The 20,072-nt window shown below is 42.9% G+C and overlaps 1 protein-coding gene and 1 long non-coding RNA gene across 4 annotated transcripts in view; one reads left to right on the plus strand and one right to left on the minus strand.

The window, feature by feature from the left end:
• Positions 1 to 20,072, minus strand: part of LOC149984610 (uncharacterized) — a 755,830-nt gene that overhangs the window by 395,314 nt on the left and 340,444 nt on the right. The gene's annotated exons all lie outside the window — the stretch shown is intronic.
• LOC110519980 (nck-associated protein 5) overlaps positions 1 to 20,072 on the plus strand; it is a 132,027-nt gene that overhangs the window by 74,533 nt on the left and 37,422 nt on the right. For all 3 annotated transcript variants that reach the window (XM_021596914.3, XM_090229554.1, XM_036974128.2), the window contains 2 exons: positions 16,275 to 16,448; positions 16,606 to 19,526. In XM_021596914.3, the coding sequence (XP_021452589.3) occupies positions 16,275 to 16,448; positions 16,606 to 19,526 (3,095 nt within the window). The remainder of the gene's footprint in view (positions 1 to 16,274; positions 16,449 to 16,605; positions 19,527 to 20,072) is intronic.

Consider the following 20,072-nt stretch of genomic DNA (forward strand, 5'->3'; position numbering starts at 1 on the left):
TTTTGCTGCGATTACAGCTGTAAGTCGCTTGGGGTATGTCTCTATCAGTTTTGCACATCAAGAGACTGACATTTTTTCCCATTCCTCCTTGCAAAACAGCTCGAGCTCAGTGAGGTTGGATGGAGAGCATTTGTGAACAGCAGTTTTCAGTTCTTTCCACAGATTCTCGATTGGATTCAGGTCTGGACTTTGACTTGGCCATTCTAACACCTGGATATGTTTATTTTTGAACCATTCCATTGTAGATTTTGCTTTATGTTTTGGATCATTGTCTTGTTGGAAGACAAATCTCCGTCCCAGTCTTCAGGTCTTTTGCAGACTCCATCAGGTTTTCTTCCAGAATGGTCCTGTATTTGGCTCCATCCATCTTCCCATCAATTTTAACCATCTTCCCTGTCCCTGCTGAAGAAAAGCAGGCCCAAACCATGATGCTGCCACCACCATGTTTGACAGTGGGGATGGTGTGTTCAGCTGTGTTGCTTTTACGCCAAACATAACGTTTTGCATTGTTGCCAAAAAGTTCAATGTTGGTTTCATCTGACCAGAGCACCTTCTTCCACATGTTTGGTGTGTCTCACAGGTGGCTTGTGGCAAACTTTAAACGACACTTTTTATGGATATCTTTAAGAAATGGCTTTCTTCTTGCCACTCTTCCGCAAAGGCCAGATTTGTGCAACATACGACTGATTGTTGTCCTATGGACAGAGTCTCCCACCTCAGCTGTAGATCTCTGCAGTTCATCCAGAGTGATCATGGGCCTCTTGGCTGCATCTCTGATCAGTCTTCTCCTTGTATGAGCTGAAAGTTTAGAGGGACGGCCAGGTCTTGGTAGATTTGCAGTGGTCTGATACTTCTTACATTTCAATATTATCGCTTGCACAGTGCTCCTTGGGATGTTTAAAGCTTGGGAAATATTTTTGTATCCAAATCCGGCTTAAAACTTCTTCACAACAGTATCTCGGACCTGCCTGGTGTGTTCCTTGTTCTTCATGATGCTCTCTGCGCTTTTGACGGACCTCTGAGACTATCACAGTGCAGGTGCATTTATACGGAGACTTGATTACACACAGGTGGATTATATTTATCATCATTAGTCATTTAGGTCAACATTGGATCATTCAGAGATCCTCACTGAACTTCTGGAGAGAGTTTGCTGCACTGAAAGTAAAGGGGCTGAATAATTTTGCACGCCCAATTTTTCAGTTTTTGATTTGTTAAAAAAGTTTTAAATATCCAATAAATGTCGTTCCACTTCATGATTGTGTCCCACTTGTTGTTGATTCTTCTCAAAAAAATACACTTTTATATCTTTATGTTTGAAGCCTGAAATGTGGCAAAAGGTCGCAAAGTTCAAGGGGGCCGAGTACCAGTCAAAAGTATGGACACACCTACTCATTCAAGAGTTTCAAAGTAGCCACTCTTTGCCTTGATGACAGCTTTGCACAATCTTGGCATTCTCTCAATCAGCTTTTTATTTATTTATTTATTTATTTCACCTTTATTTAACCAGGTAGGCAAGTTGAGAACAAGTTCTCATTTACAATTGCGACCTGGCCAAGATAAAGCAAAGCAGTTCGACACATACAACGATACAGAGTTACACATGGAGTAAAACAAACATACAGTCAATAATACAGTATAAACAAGTCTATATACGATGTGAGCAAATGAGGTGAGATAAGGGAGGTAAAGGCAAAAAGGCCATGGTGGCAAAGTAAATACAATATAGCAAGTAAAACACTGGAATGGTAGATTTGCAATGGGAGAATGTGCAAAGTTGAAATAAAAATAATGGGGTGCAAAGGAGCAAAATAAATAAATAAATAAAATACAGTAGGGAAAGAGGTAGTTGTTTGGGCTAAATTATAGGTGGGCTATGTACAGGTGCAGTAATCTGTGAGCTGCTCTGACAGTTGGTGCTTAAAGCTAGTGAGGGAGATAAGTGTTTCCAGTTTCAGAGATTTTTGTAGTTCGTTCCAGTCATTGGCAGCAGAGAACTGGAAGGAGAGGCGGCCAAAGAAAGAATTGGTTTTGGGGGTGACTAGAGAGATATACCTGCTGGAGCGTGTGCTACAGGTGGGAGATGCAATGGTGATCAGCGAGCTGAGATAAGGGGGGACTTTACCTAGCAGGGTCTTGTAGATGACATGGAGCCAGTGGGTTTGGCGACGAGTATGAAGCGAGGGCCAGCCAACGAGAGCGTACAGGTCGTAATGGTGGGTAGTATATGGGGCTTTGGTGACAAAACGGATTGCACTGTGATAGACTGCATCCAATTTGTTGAGTAGGGTATTGGAGGCTATTTTGTAAATGACATCGCCAAAGTCGAGGATTGGTAGGATGGTCAGTTTTACAAGGGTATGTTTGGCAGCATGAGTGAAGGATGCTTTGTTGCGAAATAGGAAGCCAATTCTAGATTTAACTTTGGATTGGAGATGTTTGATATGGGTCTGGAAGGAGAGTTTACAGTCTAACCAGACACCTAAGTATTTGTAGTTGTCCACGTATTCTAAGCCAGAGCCGTCCAGAGTAGTAATGTTGGACAGGCGGGTAGGTACAGGTAGCGATCGGTTGAAGAGCATGCATTTAGTTGTACTTGTATTTAAGAGCAATTGGAGGCCACGGAAGGAGAGTTGTATGGCATTGAAGCTTGCCTGGAGGGTTGTTAACACAGTGTCCAAAGAAGGGACAGAAGTATACAGAATGGTGTCGTCTGCGTAGAGGTGGATCAGAGACTCACCAGCAGCAAGAGCGACCTCATTGAAGTATACAGAGAAGAGAGTCGGTCCAAGAATTGAACCCTGTGGCACCCCCATAGAGACTGCCAGAGGTCCGGACAGCAGACCCTCCGATTTGACACACTGAACTCTATTAGAGAAGTAGTTGGTGAACCAGGCGAGGCAATCATTTGAGAAACCAAGGCTGTCGAGTCTGCCGATGAGGATGTGGTGATTGACAGAGTCGAAAGCCTTGGCCAGATCAATGAATACGGCTGCACAGTAATGTTTCTTATCGATGGCGGTTAAGATATCATTTAGGACCTTGAGCGTGGCTGAGGTGCACCCATGACCAGCTCTGAAACCAGATTGCATAGCGGAGAAGGTATGGTGAGATTCAAAATGGTCGGTAATCTGTTTGTTGACTTGGCTTTCGAAGACCTTAGAAAGGCATGGTAGGATAGATATAGGTCTGTAGCAGTTTGGGTCAAGAGTGTCACCCCCTTTGAAGAGGGGGATGACCGCAGCTGCTTTCCAATCTTTGGGAATCTCAGACGACACGAAAGAGAGGTTGAACAGGCTAGTAATAGGGGTGGCAACAATTTTGGCAGATAATTTTAGAAAGAAAGGGTCCAGATTGTCTAGCCCGGCTGATTTGTAGGGGTCCAGATTTTGCAGCTCATTCAGAACATCAGCTGAGCAGATTTGGGAGAAGGAGAAATGGGGAAGGCTTGGGCGAGTTGTTGTGGGGGGTGCAGTGCTGTTGACCGGGGTAGGAGTAGCCAGGTGGAAAGCATGGCCAGCCGTAGAAAAATGCTTATTGAAATTCTCAATTATGGTGGATTTATCAGTGGTGACAGTGTTTCCTATCTTCAGTGCAGTGGGCAGCTGGGAGGAGGTGTTCTTATTCTCCATGGACTTTACAGTGTCCCAGAACTTTTTTGAGTTAGTGTTGCAGGAAGCAAATTTCTGCTTGAAAAAGCTAGCCTTGGCTTTTCTAACTGCCTGTGTATAATGGTTTCTAGCTTCCCTGAACAGCTGCATATCACAGGGGCTGTTCGATGCTAATGCAGAACGCCATAGGATGTTTTTGTGTTGGTTAAGGGCAGTCAGGTCTGGGGAGAACCAAGGGCTGTATCTGTTCCTGGTTCTAAATTTCTTGAAATTCAGGTCGATTAGAAAGGCCTGCTCGCTGAAGTGTTTCAGGGAGCATTTTACAGTGATGAGTGGAGGTCGTTTGACCGCTGACCCGTTACGGATGCAGGCAATGAGGCAGTGATCGCTGAGATCTTGGTTGAAAACAGCAGAGGTGTATTTAGAGGGCAAGTTGGTTAGGATGATATCTATGAGGGTGCCCGTGTTTAAGGCTTTGGGGAGGTACCTGGTAGGTTCATTGATAATTTGTGTGAGGTTGAGGGCATCAAGTTTAGATTGTAGGATGGCTGGGGTGTTAAGCATGTTCCAGTTTAGGTCGCCTAGCAGCACAAGCTCTGAAGATAGATGGGGGGCAATCAGTTCACATATGGTGTCCAGAGCACAGCTGCGGGCAGAGGGTGGTCTATAGCAGGCGGCAACGGTGAGAGACTTGTTTTTAGAGAGGTGGATTTTTAAAAGTAGAAGTTCAAATTGTTTGGGTACAGACCTGGATAGTAGGACAGAACTCTGCAGGCTATCTTTGCAGTAGATTGCAACACCGCCCCCTTTGGCAGTTCTATCTTGTCTGAAAATGTTGTAGTTTGGAATTAAAATGTCTGAATTTTTGGTGGTCTTCCTAAGCCAGGATTCAGACACAGCTAGAACATCCGGGTTGGCAGAGTGTGCTAAAGCAGTGAATAGAACAAACTTGGGGAAGAGGCTTCTAATGTTAACATGCATGAAACCAAGGCTATTACGGTTACAGAAGTCGTCAAAAGAGAGCGCTTGGGGAATAGGAGTGGAGCTAGGCACTGCAGGGCCTGGATTCACCTCTACATCGCCAGAGGAACAGAGTAGGAGTAGAAAAAGGGTGCGGCTAAAAGCAATAAGAATTGGTCGTTTAGAACGTCTGGAACAGAGAGTAAAATGAGGTTTCTGGGGGCGATAAAATAGCATCAAGGTATAATGTACAGACAAAGGTAAGGTAGGATGTGAATACAGTGGAGGTAAACCTAGGTATTGAGTGATGAAGAGAGAGATATTGTCTCTAGAAACATCATTGAGACCAGGAGATCTCATTGCATGTGTGGGTGGTGGAACTAATAGGTTGGATAAGGTATAATGAGCAGGACTAGAGGCTCTACAGTGAAATAAGCCAATAAACACTAACCAGAACAGCAATGGACAAGGCATATTGACATTAAGGAGAGGCATGCTCAGTCGAGTGATCAAAAGGGTCCAGTGAGTGGAGAGGTTGGTTGGGGGTCACGGCGATTTAGACAGCTAAATCGGTAGCAAGCTAGCATAGGAGCAAGCTAGCATAGAATGGAGGTCTGTTATTAGCCAACTCTTGCGTTCCGTCAGTAGATTAGTGGGTTTCCGTGTGGTAGAGGGGATTAATCCAAATCACACAACAACAACAAAAATAAAAACAATAGATATAGTTATAGATCCCCAGAAGAAAAATAAATAAATACATAAAAATAAAATAAAGTAAAAATTGTCCGATTGTCTATTCAGATAGCAGCCGATAAGATAGCCAACGGCTAGCAGGCCGCAGATGGGCGCCCAGGCAACGTTGCGCCGGAGGAGCCAGCCGGACAATTCCCTCGGGTAGACAACGTCGGCAGTCCAAATGTGAAGGCCCGGTGGGGCTCCGCGTAGGCAGCAAAACGGGTCCGGATAGGTGACTGCAGCCCAGGAGTGATTGATGGAACTCTTCAGCTGGCTAGCTCCGGAACAATTGATGTTAGCTCCGGAATCGACGAAAGCCGATAGTCACACGGATAGCAGCTAGCTAGCTGTGAGATCCAGGTATGGATGTCCAGAGCCAGCGGCCGAAATCCGGTATGTTCCGTTCCGAGCCGCGCTGCGCTGCACCGCGCCGTACAAAACTGCCGATAGATTCTCGAGCCAAAGGACAGCCGATGACCACAAACCGTGGTTAGCTGAGTATTAACGATTAGCCAGTAAATAAGCTAACTAGCTTCTGAACCAGCTTCAGAGTAGCTTCTGGACCAGCTTCTGGCTAGCTCCCGGCTAGCTTCTGGCTAATTTCTGGGTAGCCTCTCGGAGGATTACAGATCTGAGGTAAATAATACTTTTTTATATAAATATAAATTGGTGAAGCGGATTGCAGGAGAGTGTTCTGAAGATGAGTTTTTGGGAAATTAAAAATGTATGTGAAAAAAAAGTTGTAAATATATCTATATATTTATATACATGACAGGACGAGGACAAAAATACGTCTGAACTGCTATGCCATCTTGGGCCAGCTTCATGAGGTAGACACCTGGAATGCATTTTAATTAACAGGTGTGCGTTGTTAAAAGTTAATTTGTGGAATTTCTTTCCTTCTTAATGCGTTTCAGCCAATCAGTTGTTTTGTGACAAGATAGGGGTGTTATAAAGAAGATAGCCCTATTTGGTAAAAGACCAAGTCCATATTATTGTAAGAACAGCTCAAATAAGCAAAGAGAAGCGACAGTCCATCATTACTTTAAGACATGCAGGTCAGTCAATAAGGAACATTTCAAGAACTTTGGAAGTTTCTTCAAGTGCAGTCGCCCAAAACCATCAAGCGCTATGATGAAACCGGTTCTCATGAGATCTGCCACAGGAAAGGAAGACACAGAGTTACATCTGTGCAGAGGATAGGCAGCCTCAGAAATTGCATCCCAAATAAAGGATTCACATCTCAACATCAACTGTTCAGAGGAGACTGCGTGAATCAGGCCTTCATGGTCGAACTGCAGCAAAGAAAACACTACTGAAGGACACCAATAAGAAGAAGATACTTGTTTGGGCCAAGAAACACAAGCAATGGATTTTAGAACGGTGGAAATCTGTCCTTTGGTCTGATGAGTCCAAATTTGAGATTTTCCGTTCCAACCGCCGTGTCTTTGTGAGACGCAGAGTAGGTGAATGGATGATCTCGGCAAGTGTGGTTCCCACCGTGAAGCAAGGAGGAAGAGGTGTGATGGTGTGGAGGTGCGTTGCTGGTGACATTGTCTGTGATTTATTTCGAATTCAAGGCACACTTAACCAGCATGGCTACCACAGCATACTGCAGTGATACACCATGCCATCTGGTTTGCGTTTAGTAGGACTATAATTTGTTTTTCAACAGGACTATGACCCAACACAGCTCCAGGGATATTTGACTAAGAAGGAAAGTGATTGAGTGCTGCATCAGATGACCTGGCCTCCACTATCACCCGACCTCAACCCAGTTAAGATAGTTTGGGATGAGTTGGACTGCAGAGTGAAGGAAAAGGAGCGAAGAAGTGCTCAGCATATGTGGGAACTCCTTCAAGACTGCATTCCAGGTGAACCTGATTGAGAGAATGCCAAGAGTGTGCAAAGCTGACATCAAGGCAAAGGATGGCTACTTTGAAGAATCTCAAATCTCAAATATATTTGATTTGGATTTGTTTAATCCTTTTTTGGTTACTACATGACTCCACATGTGTTATTTAATAGTTTTCATGTATTCACTACTATTCTACAATGCAGAAAATAATACAAAATAAAGAAAAAACCCTGGAATGAGTAGGTGATACCAAACTTTTGACTGGTACTGTGTTTACAGTGGGGCAAAAAAAGTATTTTTTTCATCATACGTACACTTCAACTATGACAGACAAAATGAGGAAAAGAAAATCCAGAAAATCACATTGTAGGATTTTTAATTAATTTATTTGCAAAGTAAGTATAAATAAGAGAATAAGAAAATAAGTATTTGGTCAATAACAAAAGTTTATCTCAATACTTTGTTATATATCCTTTGTGGGCAATGACAGAGCTCAAACGTTTTCTGTAAGTCTTCACAAGGTTTTCACACACTGTTGCTGGTATTTTGGCCCATTCCTCCATGCAGATCTCCTCTAGAGCAGTGATGTTTTGGGGCTGTTGCTGGGGAACACGGCCTTTCAACTCCCTTCAAAGATTTTCTATGGGGTTGAGATCTGGAGACTGGCTAGGCCACTCCAGGACCTTGAAATGCTACTTACGAAGCCACTCCTTCGTTGCCCGGGCGGTGTGTTTGGGATCATTGTCATGCTGAAAGACCCAGCCACGTTTCATCTTCAATGCCCTTGCTGATGGAAGGAGGTTTTCACTCAAAATCTCACGATACATGGCCCCATTCATTCTTTCCTTTACACGGATCAGTCGTCCTGGTCCCTTTGCAGAAAAACATCCCCAAAGCATGATGTTTTCACCCCAATGCTTCACAGTGGGTATGGTGTTCTTTGGATGCAACTCAGCCAGCATTCTTTGTCCTCCAAACACGACGAGTTGAGTTTTTATATTTTGGTTTCATCTGACCATATGACATTCTCCCAATCTTCTTCTGGATCATCCAAATGCTCTCTAGCAAACTTCAGACGGGCCTGGACATGTACTGGCTTAAGCAGGGGGACATGTCTGGCACTGCAGGATTTGAGTCCCTGGCGGCGTAGTGTGTTACTGATGGTAGGCTTTGTTACTTTGGTCCCAGCTCTCTGCAGGTCATTCACTAGGTCCCCCCGTGTGGTTCTGGGATTTTTGCTCACAGTTCTTGTGATCATTTTGACCCCACGGAGTGAGATCTTGCATGGAGCCCCAGATCGAGGGAGATTATCTGTGGTCTTGTATGTCTTCCATTTCCTAATAATTGCTCCCACAGTTGATTTCTTCAAACCAAGCTGCTTACCTATTGCAGATTCAGTCTTCCCAGACTGGTGCAGGTCTACAATTTTGTTTCTGGTGTCCTTTGACAGCTCTTTGGTCTTGGCCATAATGGAGTTTCGAGTGTGACTGTTTGAGGTTGTGGACAGGTGTCTTTTATACTGAGTTATACAAGTTCAAACAGGTGCCATTAATACAGGTAACGAGTGGAGGACAGAGGAGCCTCTTAAAGAAGAAGTTACAGGTCTGTGAGAGACAGAAATCTTGCTTGTTTGTAGGTGACCAAATACTTATTTACCTCCAAAATTTGCAAATAAATTCATAAAAAATCCTACAATGTGATTTCTGGATTTTTTCCCCCTAATTTTGTCTGTCATAGTTGAAGTGTACCTATGATGAAAATTACAGGCCTCTCTCATATTTTTAAGTGGGAGAACTTGCACAGTTGGTGGCTGACTAAATACTTTTTTGCCCCACTGTATGTATGTATATATATATATATATATATATATATATAAATAAATAATGCCACAATGAATAAATACACAGTAAATGATGAGTAAAATGACGAGTACAAATTACATGGCTACAGTGCCTTGCGAAAGTATTCGGCCCCCTTGAACTTTGCGACCTTTTGCCACATTTCAGGCTTCAAACATAAAGATATAAAACTGTATTTTTTTGTGAAGAATCAACAACAAGTGGGACACAATCATGAAGTGGAACGACATTTATTGGATATTTCAAACTTTTTTAACAAATCAAAAACTGAAAAATTGGACGTGCAAAATTATTCAGCCCCTTTACTTTCAGTGCAGCAAACTCTCTCCAGAAGTTCAGTGAGGATCTCTGAATGATCCAATGTTGACCTAAATGACTAATGATGATAAATATAATCCACCTGTGTGTAATCAAATCTCCGTATAAATGCACCTGCACTGTGATAGTCTCAGAGGTCCGTTAAAAGCGCAGAGAGCATCATGAAGAACAAGGAACACACCAGGCAGGTCCGAGATACTGTTGTGAAGAAGTTTAAAGCCGGATTTGGATACAAAAAGATTTCCCAAGCTTTAAACATCCCAAGGAGCACTGTGCAAGCGATAATATTGAAATGGAAGGAGTATCAGACCACTGCAAATCTACCAAGACCTGGCCGTCCCTCTAAACTTTCAGCTCATACAAGGAGAAGACTGATCAGAGATGCAGCCAAGAGGCCCATGATCACTCTGGAGGAACTGCAGAGATCTACAGCTGAGGTGGGAGACTCTGTCCATAGGACAACAATCAGTCGTATATTGCACAAATCTGGCCTTTATGGAAGAGTGGCAAGAAGAAAGCCATTTCTTAAAGATATCCATAAAAAGTGTTGTTTAAAGTTTGCCACAAGCCACCTGGGAGACACACCAAACATGTAGGTGCTCTGGTCAGATGAAACCTAAATTGAACTGTTTGGCAACAATGCAAAACGTTATGTTTGGCGTAAAAGCAACACAGCTGAACACACCATCCCCACTGTCAAACATGGTGGTGGCAGCATCATGGTTTGGGCCTGCTTTTCTTCAGCAGGGACAGGGAAGATGGTTAAAATTGATGGGAAGATGGATGGAGCCAAATACAGGACCATTCTGGAAGAAAACCTGATGGAGTCTGCAAAAGACCTGAAGACTGGGACGGAGATTTGTCTTCCAACAAGACAATGATCCAAAACATAAAGCAAAATCTACAATGGAATGGTTCAAAAATAAACATATCCAGGTGTTAGAATGGCCAAGTCAAAGTCCAGACCTGAATCCAATCGAGAATCTGTGGAAAGAACTGAAAACTGCTGTTCACAAATGCTCTCCATCCAACCTCACTGAACTCGAGCTGTTTTGCAAGGAGAATGCAAAAAAATGTCAGTCTCTCTGATAGAGAGACTGATAGAGACATACCCCAAGCGACTTACAGCTGTAATCGCAGCAAAAGGTGGCGCTACAAAGTATTAACTTAAAGGGGCTGAATAATTTTGCACGCCCAATTTTTCAGTTTTTGATTTGTTAAAAAAGTTTGAAATATCCAATAAATGTCGATCCACTTCATGATTGTGTCCCACTTGTTGTTGATTCTTCACAAAAAAATACAGTTTTATATCTTTATGTTTGAAGCCTGAAATGTGGCAAAAGGTCGCAAAGTTCAAGGGGGCCGAATACTTTCGCAAGGCACTGTATATACAGGGAGTACCAGTACCGAGCCGATGTGCAGCGGTACGATGTAACTGAGGTAGCTACAGTATGTACATATAGGTAGGGTTAAAGTGACTAGGCAACAGGATAGATAATAGACATTTGTGGTATTGTGGTATTGTTTAGCAGTTTTACGTGTTTGGGTTATCACCATAACTGGAAATTCCCTAAATAGCCAAAGCAGACATGCACATATTATAGATTTAACCAATTCCTGGACAGACACACAAATATGAATAGTGCCATCATGGCAATGTTACTTACCAAGTAATAATGCCCAGAAACATTCAATATTAACAACACAAAGGAAAGTGAAAGTCTTTGAAATGAATACCATGTCCTCACACTGACCTGAAGTGAGTTTCCTAAAAACCTTCTTAGCTAGTGGTACTTTATTTCTATCAATGAACCAGATGTACACCACACGTAGTTGTAACTGTGAAGAGGTAGTCACATAGAGGCACACAGGAGATTCTTTCCCTCAGGGTTATGTAACGCTGCATGGGTCCAGACCAAGCTTGGTCTATTGTGCTGGTTTCCCCGTGTCTCTGTCTCGTGTGAAAATGGAATGTGAACAGCAGTACAGCCTAATTACTGCATGGACTGCAAGCCATGGTGCTCAGCAACCCGAGAGGAAAGAGGAGAGATGAGGAAGAAAAGAGGGGGAGGGGGTGAAAAGGCTTCATCTTTACATGACCTTTTTCAGACCCTTTCTAATGCATATTTGGAGATTTGTGGAGATGCATCTTATCCCAGCAAATTCTGAATCTTACGTGTGTCTTTTAGACATATATGATATTGGGATTGTTCTCTCTGCTACCTTACGTCAAGCGGTTCCCGTCGCGATCCAAGAGGCTTCTAAACAGCTTCTACCTCCCAAGCCAAAAAGACTCCTGAACATCTAATCAAATGGCTACCCAGAATATTTGCATTAACCCCCTCCCCCTCTCTTTTACACTGCTGTTATCATCTATGCATAGTCACTTTAATAAGTCTACCTACATGTACATATTACCTCATTACATCGTTTAACCGGTGCCTTCGCACATTGACTCTTTGCCGGTACCCCTCTGTACATAGTCTCGCTATTGTTATTTTACTGCTGCTCTTTAATTACTTGATACTTTTATTTCTTATTCCTATTCATTTTTTTTTTTAACTGCATTGTTGGTTAGGGCCTCGTAAGTAAGCATTTCACTGTAAGGTCTACAACTGTTGTATTCGGGCACTTGTGACTAATAACATTTGATTTCATTTCATTTGATTACTTTCAAATATCATATATGGACATTTCCTACGGCCAGATATGGACTCATTCGACATCCTGAGATATGCGGCATCCTATTTTCTGTCTTCATGTTGACAAGTACTGGCTGTATACATATCATATCTGTGTTTTCTCAGCACATTCAAAGGCCTTTCTTTGAATTGTGTCAGAATTTTTGTTCTGTGATAAAGGTCAATATTGTAAGTGTGTTGATGCAATCAAGGTGACATTGGTTATACCCAGCTTTTATTTCACACTCAAAATGAATCTTAATGGCAAAAAAAAGAACATTTTAGTTATTGTACAGTATCCCCTGCTTTCAAATTCTCTTAAAGTCATTCAGATATGAAAGCAGGAAAAATTCTCCCAGCACTGGAACCGAAGTCGCCCTTGACTCGTAATCGCTGCTGTACATGGAATGTTTTTGTTTTACTGTATCGGTGATGTCAAATCTCTGAGAAACTCTTGGAGTTGCCAGCGGTAATTAGCTTGCAGATTAATCCGCTTGAACGTGCTTTTGTTTGGCATTCTCCCGCAGAGCTTGTGAAATAAAGTATAGAGCAGATCACCAAATACTAGGTGAATATCAATGAATGGACTAAATCGGCCCAGTCCCCAGCTCCCTGATGCAATTATTTTCTATTCACATTAATTATTGCTAACAGATGACACTAATGACTTTGAGCGAACGCTGGCAATGGCAGCCCTGTTAGGGATCAATGCTATTTAAAAAGGGGTCACAGCACACCTAACACTTTCCGTCTTTCAAAATGTTTTGCATGTCAGCAATCAAGTTTTCAATATATAGAACTTTCAAAATACAGAAAGTGTCTCGGTATGATACAATTGAAAGTTCTATATCTTGAAAACTTGCTTGCTGACATGCAAAACATTTTGGGACTGTATCAACAGTGGAATAATGAAACAAATGCCAAAATATAGTTCTTGAGTGGTATTTTCCTTAAAGTTTAAATCAAAGTTTGTTGGTCTCTTACACAGTTTAGCAGATATTATAATGAAATGCTTGTGTTACTAGCTCCTAACTGTGCCGCAAAAATGTCAAACAAGTACAACAAAAGATAGAAACAAGAAATCAGGAACTAACCCAGTTCAAAACAAATCAAATATTATCCGTCACATGCGCCGGATACAACAAGTATAGATAGACCTTACAGTGAAATGATTACTTATTTACAGTTAGCCACATGTACACTTTATCAGTAATCCAAATGCAAACTATGCGTATATACACCAAATGAAGAATGATATGTACACCAGTGAGCCATGTTGAGAATTCAGTGTCAATAAACAGTATAACAAAATGTGATGCACAGTAGTAGATGTATTAGAATGAGCTATGTGAAGAAAACAACACTAAATGAATACACAGTGTGAAAAACATTATAAAAGAAACGATCCCGTGTTTAATGTCTCTATATACATGGGACAGCAGCATTGGTTGTGTGTGAGTGTGTGTATACACTACCAGTCAAAAGTTTTAGAACACCTACTCATTCAAGGGTTTTTCTTTATTTTGACTATTTTCTATATTGTATAATAATAATGAAGACATCAAAACTATGAAATAACACATATGGAATAATGTAGTAACCAAAAAAGTGTTACATAAAAATGATTTAAATAGCCACCTTTTGACCTTGATGACAGCTTTGCACACTCTTGGCATTCTCTCAACCAGCTTCATGAGATAGTCACTTGGAATGCATTACAGGTGTGCCTTGTTAAAAGATCATTTGTGGAATTTCTTTCCTTCGTAATGCATTTGAGCCAATCAGTTGTGTTGTAACAAGGTAGGGGGGGTATACAGAAGATCGCCCTATTTTGTAAAAGACCAAGTTCATATTACGGCAAGAACAGCTCAAATAAGCAAAGAGAAACGACAGTCCATCATTACTTTAAGACGTGAAGATCAGTCAATAAGGAACATTTCAAGAACTTTGGAAGTTTCTTTAAGTGCAGTCGCAAAAACCATCAAGCGCTATGATGAAACTGGCTCTCATGAGGACCGCCACAGGAAAGGAAGACCCAGAGTTACCTTTGCTGCAGAGGATACGTTCATTAGAGTTACCAGCCTCAGAAATTGCATCCCAAATAAATGCTTCACAGAGTTCAAGTAACAGACACATCTCAACATCAACTGTTCAGAGGAGACTGTGTCAATCAGGCATTCATGGTCAAATTGCTGCAAAGAAACCACTACTAAATGACACCAATAAGAAGAAGATACTTGCTTGGGCCAAGAAACACGAGCAATGGACATTAGACCGGTGGAAATTTGTCCTTTGATCTGGAGTCCAAATTGGCTTTTGGTTCCAACTGCCGTGTCTTTGTGAGATGCGGTGTGGGTGAATGAATGATCTCCGCATGTGTATTTGCCACCGTAAAGCATGGAGAAGGAGGTGTGATGGTGTGGTGGTGCTTTGCTGGTGACACTGTCTATAATTTATTTAGAATTCAAGGCACACTTAACCAGCATGGCTACCACAGCATTCTGCAGCAATACACCGTCAAATCTGGTTATAGGCTTAGTGGGACAATCATTTGTTTTTCAACAGGACAATGACCAAACACACCTCCATGCTGTGGAAAGGCTATTTTACCAAGAAGGAGAGTGATGGAGTGCTGCATCAGATGACCTGCCTCCACAATCCCCCGACCTCAACCAAATTGAGATGGTTCGGGATGGGTTGGACCGGAGAGTGAAGGAAAAGCAGCCAAAAAGTGCTCAGCATATGTGGAAACTCCTTCAAGATGGTTGGAAAAGCATTTCATGTGAAGCAGGTTGAGAAAATGCCAAGAGTTTGCAAAGCTGTCATCAAGGAAAAAAGGGACGCTATTTAAATAATTTGTATTTGTTTTTGGTTAGTACATGATTCCATATGTGTTATTTCATAGTTTTGATGTCTTCACTATTATTCGACAATGTAGAAAATAGTCAAAATAAAGAAAAACCCTTGAATGAGTAGGTGTCCTAAAATTAGTGTACAGTATGTGCGTGTGTTTGTGAGTATGGGCTTTTGCGCGTGTAAGTAGATATGTGAGTACTGGAGTCTGTGTGTTTGAGGTGTCTATCTTTGTCTTACTACAGGAGATGACGTGATGGGTGTTCAACAGTCTGATTGCCTGGAGATAGAAGTTGTTTTTCAGTCTCTTGGTACTGGGTTTGATGCACCTGTACTGTCTCTGTCTGCTAGATGGTAGCAGAGTGAACAGAACGTAACTTGGGTGGCTGAGGTCCTTGATGATCTTCTTGGCCTCATCCATCAAGTGTGGCTGAGAGTTGGCCAAGTAGACCTACCATTCTGGGAACAAACACAGTCTCTCTTTGCTCACAGGCTATGTGATTGAAAGTTAGATAAAGCATTTTCCTTTTGGAAACGACGTCCCATGGTTCCAGCCAGAGAGAGAAGTTAAGAGAGGAGGAATGAGGCTGAGTCATAGACCACTGCGTGATTATCAATCACTGTCCATCCTGTAGACTCACGCTAAACAACATTATTACTCATCTGACATTTGTCATTTATTATGCATTCATTCATTTTGAAAACCCAAGGGTCTACAGGCTCAGTGTATTGTACATCTTTGTCTTGGCACTGAGACCACAGATTGTAAAGCGTTCAGAAACTGGGATACAATCCAATGTGTGTTATAGCAGAGGGCACTATAAAGTCGTCAATGCGTCTTTCAACAGCATTTTCGCTGATGTCCACATAGATTACATTCATCAAATACTTTGCACATGTCAGCTAAATGGGAAATTAGCTCTAAAAGTCTGTTATAGTGCCCTGTGCTGTAATGCACATTGGATTGAATCTCGGCCTTAGTTTCTGACTGTTGACCATGTGTCCAACAATACATAATCAAGACAAAACAAAGATTGTCTGCATGCACAGAGAAGACGAGTGAATGCCTGCATTGTAGAGTGAGATTTCTGTGACAAGTAGAGTGGAGAATGTCATACCTATCCTTAATTAGCCTTTGGCTGGAAAGGGACAGTGATGTATTCAGTAGTTCATTTTTATGTTAATCGGGAACTGCTTAACCTATTTGGTAAAACTATAGGATAAAAAAAAAATTGCTCTGAACATGGGCTTTCTACCAAAATCGTATCAAAATAAAACTTTATTTTCATTAAAGTCACTTCTCTCTGCTGACACTTCACTTCCATGTCTATCTTTTGAATTTCAGTATGGGGACAATAAAGTTTGAACTGAATTTCTGAACACACTCCTTATTTTCCAGGAAGTCCAGCGGAATGGAAAGGCAAGTGTTCCTGCAGGGAGGTGGCCCAGCCTGCTTAGTCTAACCTGTCCACGCAGTAGCTGCAGTGGCAGTGAGGCCTCATTATCCAGCGCCTCTACTGAGTACTCCAGTGGCTCACATACTTGGGCAGAAGGACGTCGTTCCTCCAAGCAGGTGAGTCTCCCAGTCTGAACTCAAACTAATTGTGTTAAGGAAAGTAACTTTTCATAAATTACTATGTAGAATGGATCCTCAACGTTCGTCAAGTAATACCAATGTCTTTAGTTTTTGTTGTTGTTGACAACTAAAATGTCTTTCTCTTTTGTCACAGTCTGTGATAAGCCGGGAGAAGAGGATGAGCGCAGGGTCAGTGTCCAGCAATCGGTCTGTCCCAGCAGAGCAGCCCGATCTAAATTGGAAGGAGGGCCACATTCTGAAAGGCCTGAAGAGGCTCCAAATGCGCAGCCCAGCTCCCAAGGAGACATCTTCACTCGCCTCCACGTCACATTTCAAGGACTGCATGACCTCCAATGAGGGCATATACTCTTTAGGGGTTAAGGGTGGGCCCCACGGGGTAGTGCCTAATTTGGCATTGGCAAAGGGAAATTATTTTAAGCCAGGAGCAGGAGTCAGTGCCTTAATCTCTGACTCAGACGATGCAGAGGATAAATTGCCTCAATCACCAACCAGGGAGTCCTGCGCCCAACCCATTAAAGAGACTCTCCATCTGGAAGGAGAGCCTGCGTCTGAATTGGGAACGGCACAAGGGGGAAAGAGCTCTACAGTCTACAACTCCCAAGAGGAGCCTGTAAGACTCGTAATTCCCAGCAACTCCTTCTCACCTATCAAAGATGTCTTCTTGCTCGATGGTCCCACACTGAAGCCTGGACTCAGCCCAACGGAGAGCCCTAACTTTATGAGTGGACTTCAAAATAAAAACTGGATAGAAAAAGACAAGCTAGTTACAAGACATAGTTACAATTTGAGGCCAGAGAGCGTTAAACAGCCACAAAACAAAGTTACGGTCAAACATCTAGAGGCACGGGCTAGGGAAGTGAGCCTACCCATTGAGTATGCAGCAGCCAGAGCTCTGAGTTGGGTTAGTGAGGCCAGACAGCGCAGTGCTTCCATGGATACGAAGCAGTACAGAGAGCCGAGCAGCCAGGGTGGAGTTGATACCAAGGACTACACCATTTTGCAGTCCCGACAGAGGAAAACAAAGCCTATGGCTTGCGACTCAGCAAGGAAGGCCTTTATCCTCCGACGCAAGAGTGCAGATGGAGGTCCAGACCAGGCCAAGCTGCACCAGCCCCTACGTCAGACACTTATCAAAGTCAATCAAAGGGCCAAGAACCGCTCAAACCCTCCTGGGCCCAGTGGCCCTCGCACAAAGATCAACCTCAGCAAGGCACCAGGTCCAGCTAAGGCATCAGTACAAATGACTGAGAAAGGTGAGACTGCTAGTGGGGCAACAACTTCAGGGCCCCTTGAGAATACAGTACATGGCTCCCCTTCTTCCTCCCCTCAGAAACTGGTCAAATTATTTGAGCCACCTGTGCTGAATGATTGCCCCAAGAGCACATCTAAAGTATCCCAACCAGTTTCCAAACTCCCATCAAGAAACGACTGTGGGGTAAAAGGCCCCAACTCCAACAATTCAGCTTGCTCTCCACTTAAACAGAGGCAGCAAGACCAGCACTCGGATTCCTCTCGCAATGATATCAGGTCTCCTTTACCTCCACTCCCACCAGGTTGGACCACCTCCCTACTTATTCGACCTGGTTATGGCTCCTTACCTCAGGCGCATAAGTCTGTGGTTATGCTCCAAACCTCTAGCACAGTAAAGGCAACTGCCCGTAGCACCAAACCTCCGTCAAGTCATCAGTCATCTGTTTTACAAATGCAACCTCTAGCCCCCAACAAAATGCAAGACACTCATCATATGGCTCCCAAAATGGGTATTGAGGTGAAAAAGCCACCAAAATGGGTCCCTGCCAAAGTCTACCATCCTTTACCAACTTCGACCACTCTTCAAGAATCCAAGGAAACAGACTCATCCCAATCCTCAATGAACAGGACTGTGGCACAAGCCTCCCATCAGGAAAATAGTGTTCCCTTTGTGGTGCAAAATCAGGACAGCTTATCTGTGTCCCAGCAAGGCAATGGTGAGCCACAAAGTACAGAGCTCTTACCTCAGGCCTCAGCGTCTCTACTTTGCCATGACATAGTTAGTATCTCTCAACATTCTGTGACCAGGGCAGTAAATGCATCCCTTCCTGTTGGCTCCAAAACCAATGAGACAACCCCAAAGCTGGGCAACAACTTTGCAGTTATCACTGCTATTAAGGGAGTGCAGACTTTTGACACCTTCAACCAGGACATGTACAGACGTCCAATGATGCACTGTGTCAATGCAGCTGTAGCCAAGGCCAAAGCCAGGAGAAAGCTTGAGACCCACTGTAGCTCACTAGAGGAGGCTGCACTCCCACCTCCAGTGGCAGAGAATGGTGTAACTTTGGACTGGGGATTTGATGAAGAGAGCTGGCTATTCAAGCGCTCGGTCTCAGTCTCGACCCGACCTCCTCTCCACCCGGTTATGGGCATGAATGGAGCAAAGGCTCGCAGTCAAAGCTTCGGCGCACGCTATATGGACAGACCGAACATCAGCAGGTCTGGAAATGTCCGTAGTCACATCAAAACTAACTCAGGAAGCTCTTTGAATTCTATTGGTGATGTATTCCGGGGTAGTATGAGTTGCTCCAATAGCTACAATTGTCCAAGGAACAAATCCCACAACAATTTCATTAATGAGGAAGGCTTGCCAATACCTCTGCATCTGGAGGCCTCCAGTGATCGATTTGGTCTTAAACACCAGAGAGTAAACTCATGTTCACATCTCCGGACTGAGAAACAGTCCCCTAGCACCTTCTATGAACGTATCCATGGGGAACCAGAGAGACAGTCAAACATCTCCACCATCGAGGAGAAGGTCATGATGGGAATCGAGGAGAATTTGCAGAAATCTCAGCAGAAGGAGAAGACAACTGAAACTAAGCAGAAATCCGGTTCACTGTCAAACTGGTTTGGATTCCGCAAGAGCAAGCTCCCTGCTCCGATTGGTAAAAAAGGAGATTATCCAAGGGGAAAGGAGGAGAGGAAGGAACCTAAGCTTGGATCTCTCTTGGGTGGGAAGCAGGCAAAGTTCGACAAAAAGAAGGAAGGGAGGAAAAGTGAAGGTCATCAAATGGATGGGTAAAGCTTTAGTAATGTTTAGGTGGGGTAGCTGAGAAGTCATGTTCACCGTTTTACTGCTGGGAAAATAATGTTTATGAGAGGCTTCAAGACAATGTAACTTCTTATTCATTACAAAAATAACCTTGCTTTAATGTAATGCATTGGTCATATTTACCACAAATGCTGAAATCTACTGTTACTTTTCACTTAAGGTAGATTTTTGATATTGTCTTCAGTAATGATTGAAATCAATTAAATTCAACATCAGTATCACTGCTTAAAACTACTGAGGTCTATAATGTTGAGTCATACCTCATGGACACTGAACAATCACAACTTGACTGAACCATCAAACATATCTCTTCATATCTTTCCATGAGGTGATTTACTGCCCCAGATAGCCTAAGCCATTTCTATCAAGCACTGTTAGACACATGTATCACTCCACTAAGTCCAGAGACCAGTTCAGACATCTTTCAGACCCATATAGCACAGCAAGGTAGGCAGTGGCTTCACAGTATCATTTATTATCGGAAACACCCTGGGCATGTTGAGTCAGTATGA

This window comes from Oncorhynchus mykiss, chromosome 3, assembly GCF_057628025.1.
Source record: "Oncorhynchus mykiss isolate SJ-2025 chromosome 3, ASM5762802v1, whole genome shotgun sequence".
In the NCBI taxonomy this organism is placed as follows: Eukaryota; Metazoa; Chordata; class Actinopteri; order Salmoniformes; family Salmonidae; genus Oncorhynchus; species Oncorhynchus mykiss.